A 9,165-nucleotide genomic window follows, 5' to 3' on the forward strand; every position below is an offset into this window, starting at 1 on the left:
CAAACCTGGAGCCAAAAAAACGGAAAATTAATATTTAAATTTCTGACCGATTGAATTAAACATGTCTGGTTGTTTTTTTTCCTTACATCATCAAAGAGGAGAATTAATTTAAATAAACTATAGATGCGTTCTTAAATGTGCTCCGACTGAACAGTTGTCGAGCATCTGGTGGGGGCGGGCGGGCGGGCGGGGGGGGGGGAGGAATCTGATGTTGAATTGAATTATTTTGTCTTCCATAAATGAAAATGGTAGCTATTACCCAGACACTCGCCTCGCGAGCGAAACTACAGATGTTCTGTTTTTTTAAAAAAAAAAGAAAAGAAAAGAAAGGAAAGACATCCCTCTTTCTCTCTCTCTTTCTCACCCCCCCACACCCCCACCCCCATCCATCGGTCTCCACCTCCGTCTCCCAGGAGAAACTGCTCCAAGTGTCAAAACTCATTTGTCAGTTCCTCAATACAAATTAAAGGCGCCTGACGACTACCTGTATGACTAATAACCTAACCGCTGCTGGCGCCATGACAACACCCACACCTGACACACACACACACACACACACCTGCAGGTGGAGGCACAGGCGCCTCCGGGCGGAACCCAACCTGGACGCCATTTTTTTTAAAAACTTTTTTTAAAAGATTCCTCCCAGGAAGTGGACGGAGGTTTGGGAGGTCAAAAGTCCTTTTTCTTGGTGGGACGGGTGACATAATTCTCCCCCTGGTTCCCGTCGCTTTAAAACTTGCTGGAATCAGCATTCCAGGACCAACGCGGGCCAATTGTTCCCCTGACGAACCCGTCAGGAACCGACTCGACTTCCAGGAGTCGCCTGAGGATAAATTATGACTTTTTAGAAGCGTTATTACCGAGGCTAATTACTATGATTATCATAATGATTATCATTACCGCCGTTCAGGAGCCTGAGAGACGATTGGTGGGGGGGGGGGGGGATCCATAAGAAACACCTTGTAATGACAGGTAAAGACCACCCCACCCCCCCCCAGGTTGAAGCACACGCCAATCACTCCTTCTTCTTCTTCTTGTTTTATTTCTTATTAGAATAAAAAGGGGAATAGGAGTGCCTGGTGGGGTTGTTGTGGCGCTGAAAGGAGGGGAGATCTGATGGTTATTGTTTATTAGAGCTGCTTACGGAATGGGGGGGGGGGGGGTCAGCTGTGAAGTGTTTTAACTGAGTTGATGAAAATATATAGAGAAGACGAGGAAAAAGTGTAAAAGTAAAAAAATAAAAGTGACTTCCTGCGCCCGCCGCCCGGTTGTTATCACGACGCTCCCAGATGAACGGCCCCCCCGCCTTCTGGCTGCGATACGCAGACGAGGAGGAAGAGGAAGAGGAAGAGATGCTTTTGGTTTTGCTAAAAAAAAATTTAAAAAATAGTGTGGGGGGGGGGTTGGGGGTGTGATCGGGAGGGACACCAAACAAGGAAAGCTGCTCCATTCTGGGGTAAGAAGAGGAAGAAGAGGCACGCGGCGGTTCGTCTGCAGGTCTGCGCAGTCGAGCTTTTAACAGCTGCTCGTCTGCGCAGACAACGTGAGGCGTTCACCTCGCAGGGGCCCCCCCAGAATAAGGCCCTGGCCCCCAGCGTCCTCACTTTCACTCGCCCTGCCCCCACATCACTGAAAACACCTGTTTAAACCCACAAGCTGACAACGTCCTGAAAGCAACAACAACAACAACAAACAACAACAACAACAACAACAAACAACAACAACAACAACAAACAACGACACGCGTGAACTCCTCCGACCGACGTGCACCTCGACTCTTTCCTCATGAGGTCATTAGAATAAATGGATGACCTCATGAGGCTTTGGCGCGACGTCAAACCCTGATGGAATGAGGGGGCGGGGCTAACCTGAAGGGCGGGGCTTATGGGCGAGAATGAAGGGATGAAAGAAGACGAAAAACAACCACGTGAACTACTTTAAACAGCCGCTTCATGTGTGAAAGAATGAACTGCCCCCCCCCCTCCACCCCCACCCCCCAAACGGTGACACCGGGTCACCCCACCGGTGCAGGTGGGGGGGGGGTGGAGTTTCACTGTGTGTTGTGACTGATCTTAAATTATGATGTTATGTTGCTGCTTCTGTGTCGCCCAAGCATCAGATTCAATCTCAACTCCCCCCGCCCCCGCCCCCCAACCAAATACACCCCCACCCCGTTTTTTCATCTTGGCTGTCTGAAGCACTCAAATGAGAAACTGTCAGGAGCCGTGATTTGTGCTAACTAGCTATCGATCGCTCCAGAGCTGCAAGCCTTGTGTCCACGGAGGGGGGGTGGGGGGGGCAGGGGGGCAAGGAGAGGAAAGAAGGAGAGGAGACGAGGAGATAAGAGAGGATGAGGAGGGGGGGGGTCTGATTACATTTAAATACCTATTGAATTCATAATCTGAACAAAAGAGGCACAACAGGGTGAGAGTCTGACTGGTTTCCAATCATTAATCAATATCAGATGTGATCAAGTGACCAGCGATCAATTCTTCTTTCTTTTACTGCATTCCTTCATTTTTACTGTTTTCATTTTTACTTTTTTTTTTTTTTTTTAAATACATGAACAGAACTGGATTTTTTTTTTAAAAACTAAAAAAAAAAAAAAAAAAAAAGCAGCTTTCAGTGAATCGTCATTAGCTGCTTAATTTAGCTGACAGTCGTTATGACGCGCTATGACGCGTTATGACTGCTGCGGATCATTCGGATCAGATTAATGTGAACGCGGCTTGTTATTTCTCGATTGATTTCAACACGGGGGGGGGGGGGGTCGTATTGGGAATGAGATGGGTGGTGGTGGGGGGGGTGTAGCTCCAAGTGGAAAGTTCCAGTCTAGCGTCTCTGCTGCTGCTTTCCTCACCCGTCGCTCAGGCGCGCAGACAAAGCGACGCGCGCGGCGCGCTCCCGCGACCCGCCGCGCGCCCCCGAGCGCGTCGAGCAGAACAAAGAGGCGCTCGAGACGCGGAGGGAGGCGATCACCGATATTCACCGATTAATTCCACACACAGACGTGGTTTTAGGTTTAATCAGCTTCAACCTGACGGAGAGATTATTTTATTATACATGTTAAAATTATAATAATAATAATTATTATTACTTTTATTATAATTATTGTTGTAATTATTAAATCACGGATGTAAAAAAAAAATATAGATGGAATTTTTAAAAATAATTGATAATAAAATCAAGATATTCAAACATACAACTCATCAATTTGTGCGATTGCGTTTTGAATTAAAGCATAAAATGTGTTCTGTTGGAATATAAACCCTCAATAATAATGTTAAAAATACAAAATGGTAAATATATAAAAATATAATAATAATTAACATCTGAAAATGTCATTATTTATATTACAATTATTAGATTTTTATAATAATAAAAATTATCAGTATCATTCTCATTATTTTCAGGAGAGAAAGACTATGATGAAAATAATCTGTAGCTGAACATGACGGTAATTATTCATAATATTTTATCTGTATTTTGATTTAAAATCACCATGGAAACATGTAGCTGAGACAAATTGAAACTAGAAACATTTCAGCTTTCAGTAAAAATACAAATCTTTGTGCTCCGGTGCCTTCAGGCCGGAAGAGATTCTATTTTTAATCCAGAAAGTTTTTGTAAATTACATCCAAAAAATATTTTCATCTAATTTATTCAGTAACAAAATTAATTTAGAAGTGATAAAAGTAACCAAAATAAATATACAAAAAATACATTTATAAATCATTAAATAAAATTAAAGCTGACTGATCTTTACAATCTATGAAATCCTATCAGATGTGGAATCGATGCTCTCAGCTAGCTTCGCATTATCCCCTGGTAATAACAAAAACAAACACGTAACAAAGCCAGAAGGGGGTAGAGGGGGGGACCCCCGCTGCGCCAAACCATATCCCCAGAAAGCTATTAATCTTCTCAATGTAGTTGTTCACCCTGAAAACCGAGATAAAGAACCGCAGGAAATGTTTACTTTCCTTTTGAAGCGCAGCAACTTGAGGAGAATGAGCAGCAGAAAAACGGTTCTGCATTTCGAACCGGCTCCGTTCTGTTAACGGCTGATTGGGTTCTTCAATACGGACCCAAATGAACAGGAATAACGGCTCGTAAATGGTCTTTCTATGCGTCTTTGTGAAGACTTGAATGTCGCTACCGGTGGATTTATTACGGACAAAAGCTTCCCCCGTGTTCCGCCTCACCGGGATGGGACTCAGGCCGAATAAATACATTAAAAGTGGGGGAGAAAAGGGGGGAGAGGGTTTCATTTACCTTCTTTGCTGCTGGTCTGGCTCTTGTTCTTCTCCCATGGTCCCATGGCCTTGTCGTCCTCCGACCCGTCCATCAGGGCCTTGTCGCTGGGCACGTACCAGGTGGCGTGCTGCTCCGCCATGAGGGTGTCCAGGTCGATGGTGCCCATGGAGCCCTTCCCAGGGTCCGGGCTGCAGCCCGCCAGCTCGTTGTCCCCGTTCTGGGGGGGGCAGTCGCCGTTCTTCTTACCGTTCTTCATGGCCAGCGGTTGGTCCTCGGAGATACTGAACTGCTGCCTCTGGAGTTGGATCTGGGCCTGCAGGATCTCCAGAGGGTGGATCTCCTCCTGACCGGAGGTGCTGGACGGGGTGCGTACCTGCTCCACCGCCGGCGTGCCCGGGTGGCTCACCCCGCCGGCCCCCCCAGCGTTCAGTCCGTAGCTATCTGGCGTCGAGGTAGTGTGATTGCTAATGCCCATGCCTAGGGGCTTCTGTCCGTTTATCAACCCATGGTCGCCCCGTTGCATTTTGGGCGAACCGGAGATCATGGGGCTGCGATTGGGCTTGGCGTTGGAGGAAGAGGCCCCCCCTGCATCCGAGCTGGACGACACTTCGTCCTCGTTCCCGTAGTGGGTGCTGACGTCGTCGGGGAAGTCCACCCTCGGCGAGCTGCTGTCGGACTTGGAGACGCTCTGGATGCCGCTGTCCAGAGACGACATCAGGTCTGCCTGCTCTCCCCCCAACATCAGATCGCCTCCCTTCCCCCAAGACGGCGACTGGAGGTGCTTCTCGTGAGGCGTGCCCCCACCCCTCTCCCCAACGCCAGCCGAGGGGGTCTGCTGGCCTGGACTTACAACAGGGTTACCGTTATCGGAGAAAAACATCCCGGGGCTGACGTGTCCGCTGTCCCGTTTTCTCCTGCCTCTCCCTCTCCCACTCCCTGTTGCTGCCTTCCCCTCACTGCACGGGGTAGCGTCCATGTTGTAATTTGGGGAGAGGGCACTGGCTTCCCCCTGCGCCGTCTGGCTTTGACTTGCAGGCTTAGCGTTGCTATTCCCGGCGCCAGGCATCTGGCTGTTCTGGGAAGCGCCGCTCTGGAAATACTCGTTGGCGGCGCTGCCCGTCCCGTTAGCGGCGCTGCTATTAATGTCCGCCTCCGTCTGACTCAACTTTCGCTTGCCCTCGTTTTGGTTCTTCTTGTTGAATGTTACGTTCAAGTTGGGGGCCCCCAAGCTGGCGATCATGTTCTGGCAGGCGGTGGAAAGGGCCGCCAGGCAACTCTGGCCGAAGACGCTGTCTTTAGCGCTGGTTTTGTTGAAGTTCCCCAGGGACAGGGCGCCCAGTTTGCTGACGGACGCCCGCTGGCCTGGGGGGAAGTCGGACGGAGGAGGGTAGGTCCCCGGCGAGGTGCTCACCCCCTGCGGAGCACCGTGGGCCGGCCCCTGACGATTGGCTCCCCCGTAGGGGAATGTAGGCTGTGCCCCCATCGGAGGAGCGGGGAAGTCAGCCGGCCGCCGCTCCGCCGGGGCATTGGGGTGCCCCGTTCCCGCCCCTGGGGACTGCATCTGGGACAGATTACCCATGGTGCCGCTGAACTGCGAGTGGATTCCCGGGGAATGGAGCGCCGGGACGTGGCCGTCACCCGGTATCCTCATGGGCTCCTGCATGCCCATGCCGGGCCGGAACATCATCCCGGCCCCGTTCTGCTGGAGCCCTATGTCGTGGGGCCCCGACTCATTTCCTGCCCCTCCCATCCGCCGTGACATCATCTCCCCTGGGGGGTGGGACCCCTGGAACCAGGAGTTCTCCTGAGTGACGTGAGGATTCTGCCCGTCGATGTTGGGCATCCTGCCGGCGTTCTCCCTGTCGAACCCGGGTTGAGGCATCCCGCCGACCGCACCCCCGTGACCCAACGGTCCGGGGGGCACGTCGCCGTGGTGACCCAGCTGTTGGAGACTGGGCTGCCTCATCCGCTGCTGCTGGTTGCGTGATGCCATCTGTTTTATCATCATGGCCGCATTTTGGCGCTGCTGCAGAGACTGCTGCTCGGGGCCCGGGTGCTGCAGGGGCCCCGGCGGGAAACCTTCGCTCACGGGCGGGGTGAACTCCCCAGGCAGGCCGGGGTAGGCGGAGGGGGAGAGGTGGTTATCCATACCGCCGCACCAGCTTTCGCCGCCGTGCGCGTTGGGAAAGTCAAATCTCGGCCTTTTGGCCATGTTGATATACGGAGAGTCAAAGTGTTGGAGCCGCTGATTCGGGGGCTGCTGGGAGGGGGGCGGAGCCGGCTGCTGCATATTAAACATGGGGTCCCCATAGGGGTGCAGCCCCCTGTTTTCCAGTCTGTGAATGGGATATTCAAACTGGTTGTGTTGGCCGGGCATCATGACCCCTCCATCCAGAATGTTGGGGTTGGTGGCGCCGGGCTCAGCCTGAGGTGGCCTGGGGGGGAGACCTGGGGGGCACGAGTTCTGCCTGGCTATCAAGCCAGCCTGTTGTTGCTGCTGCTGCTGCATGATGGGATGTCTGGCGTTGACCCCCGGTTCCATTCCCACGGGCACTTTGCGACCGTTTCCAAAACGTTCGAAAAACATTCCGTGTTGGGGCTGCGGGGGCTGCGGGGGCGGCGGCTGGTGTCCTTTGGAGATGCCCTGCATGCCGGGTGTCCGGGGCATGCCGGGGGTCGCTGGGAAATTCCCACTAGGAACTGGCCTTCCTGGGCCAAAGTGGGGTAACTGAGATTCTGATTCTGAGGGGGAAAAGACGTGAACATCAAAATGTCCAGACGGGGGCTCGTTGGGGAAGTTGTACTCTAGTCCTTCGACACCCCCCTGATTGGGCATCCGCCGAGGCTCCAGGCCGTGAGACTCGGAGGAGGAGGACGAGGAGGACGGGAGGCCGTGGAAAGACGCCGCTCTGTTGGGGGACTGGTCCAGGGGGAGGCAGGGGGCGGGGACCGCATGGGAGCCGCTGGGGGGGCCGTGATGTTGGAAGTCGGGCATGTTCCCGGACCGCTGCTGCTGCTGCTGTTGCTGCTGCTGCTGGGGGGGGAAGCCGTCCCCCGCCTGCCCCTCCGCCAGAGGATCAAACCCCTCCCCGAAGCCCTGCTGGGGGGCCATGCCATTGTTGTTGTAGCCCATTAGCCTGCCGCCGTGCAGGCACGACGACCCCGGCTCGGGGCCTCCGAAAGTCCCACCGAAATGAGGGTGAGGCTGGTGGGGGTGAGGTTGGTGACCGTGGGGGTGTCCTGGATGAGGTTGCTGGTTGTTAAAAAATCCATGCATGGGTCCCTGCTGCTGCTGCTGCTGCTGCTGCTGCTGGAGGCCCCCACCACCAGCGTGCATGTCCGAGTGGCCCCGGGGATGGAAGCCCCCGTACTGCTCGCCGCCGTTCATGTTCATGTTGAGCCCCAGCATTTGAGGCTCGCTCAGGGGGCCCATGCCGGGTTCCACAGCTCCAGGCGGGCCCCCGGCGTGGAAGCCCGGGCTCTTATAGTGGGAGCCCATGTTCAGTCTCGGCTGGTTTATGCTTCTCTCTGACTGGCCAGGGTTTCTGCTACTAATCTGAGAACCGAACTGCTCCAGCCCGAACATACTCCTCTGGTATCAGTCCCACATGACGGCCGGTTCGCCGCGCGTCGGCACCGACTGATTTCCCGTCTGTCCCCCCCAAAAAAAAGCAAAAAGAAAAGAAAATATAGATGTATGCAAAAAATAATAATAACTTGGATTCAACTGCCGTATCGACTTGAAATATTTTAACTCACCGAATAAGTTCTCATTGTGTGTCAGGATTTTTGTTTATTTTGTTGTTGTTGTTCAACTTCTCCAAGGACGCGGAGAAGAGAGCGGTTGGGTGGGTGTGTGTGGTGGTGGTGGTAGGGGGGGGGGGGGGGCAGACGGGGTCCAAATGCGCGCAGATCGGAGTCCCTCTTCCCTTGTTTGTGCTGCAACTTTCACCGCAATTCGTTTTTGACTGGATATAGAAACAAGAAAGCTGCAGCTTCTTTACCAGTGACCGATGATATTCCAAAGTTCTTCTTCTGCGCGCATTTCTTCGTGGAACAAAAACATCTCGTTGGAACTAAAAGCAGCGCGCAGAGGAAATGGAGAGGTCGAACAGGGAATAAAATTCTGTCGGATAATTCATTATTCCAGTTAAATGTCAAATTTCCAGGAGTCACTTTTTGTAGAAGGTCCCATAGTGGAAAAAAAAAGTCCAATCGGAGCCGTTTTTAGCTGGAACTGCCTCTGCGGCTCTGAGGGGGAATCTTTTTCTTGAACCCTCTACTGTCCGCGGTTGTCACTCAAAAACCTCAACAAGCTGATCAGGAGTGGAGCAGAAAAAAAAAAAAAAAAAAAAGTCCAGTGCGGCGGAAAGTCCAAGAACGCACGGCTTGTCCAAGCCGGAGCGCCGGAGCGTCCTTTTTACGCAGCGCGGCGCGCACTAAACCCGCACTCCACCACCGCGGAGCGGCTCCACAGCATCCTCCACCGCCTGCTGGTGGTGCGCCTTTTGCAGCGGAGAGCCTTCTCCTTAAAGTCCTGGATGCGCGTTCCGTTCCTGAGATGCGCGTCCCTCCGTTTACCGACTCCGGTCCGGTGCGGTGTGAGCGCGCTCCGGAGCGATTCACAGACACACTCACACTCCGCTCTGCCGCTCGGCGCTGTGTGAGATCAGCACGTCCGGAGGAACCAGCAACAAGTTTTGCATTTCTCCAGCCGCTGCCATCCAGGAGGTCTCAGCCAATCAGAGCGAGCGCAGGAAAGCATCGGGGGCGGGACAAAAGCGCTTTTAAGGTGGTCCACGGAGTCGGTGCGTCTGCGCGCGGATCGCGTCTTAGAAATAGCTTTCGCTTAAAATGAACTCCTCACAAATACGCGCGGAGTATTTTTCACATTAAACCCCTTCAGCT

At 52.9% G+C, this 9,165-nt stretch overlaps 1 protein-coding gene across 2 annotated transcripts in view; it reads right to left on the reverse strand.

Annotated features, from left to right (window-relative positions):
• The window catches only part of mn1b (meningioma 1b), a 13,357-nt gene extending 4,431 nt beyond the window's left edge, over positions 1–8,926 (reverse strand). The window contains exons 1-2 of one of the 2 annotated variants that reach the window (XM_068311463.1): positions 8,017–8,926; positions 4,276–7,909 (exon numbers count right to left, since the gene is read on the reverse strand). In XM_068311463.1, the coding sequence (XP_068167564.1) occupies positions 4,276–7,843 (3,568 nt within the window). In that variant the 5' untranslated portion in view covers positions 7,844–7,909; positions 8,017–8,926. Of the gene's footprint in view, positions 1–4,275 lie in introns of both variants that reach the window. The other variant, XM_068311462.1, reaches the window with a different exon arrangement.
• Between the last annotated feature and the right edge of the window lie 239 nt (positions 8,927–9,165).

Source organism: Antennarius striatus, chromosome 3 (assembly GCF_040054535.1).
Source record: "Antennarius striatus isolate MH-2024 chromosome 3, ASM4005453v1, whole genome shotgun sequence".
Taxonomy (NCBI): domain Eukaryota; kingdom Metazoa; phylum Chordata; class Actinopteri; order Lophiiformes; family Antennariidae; genus Antennarius; species Antennarius striatus.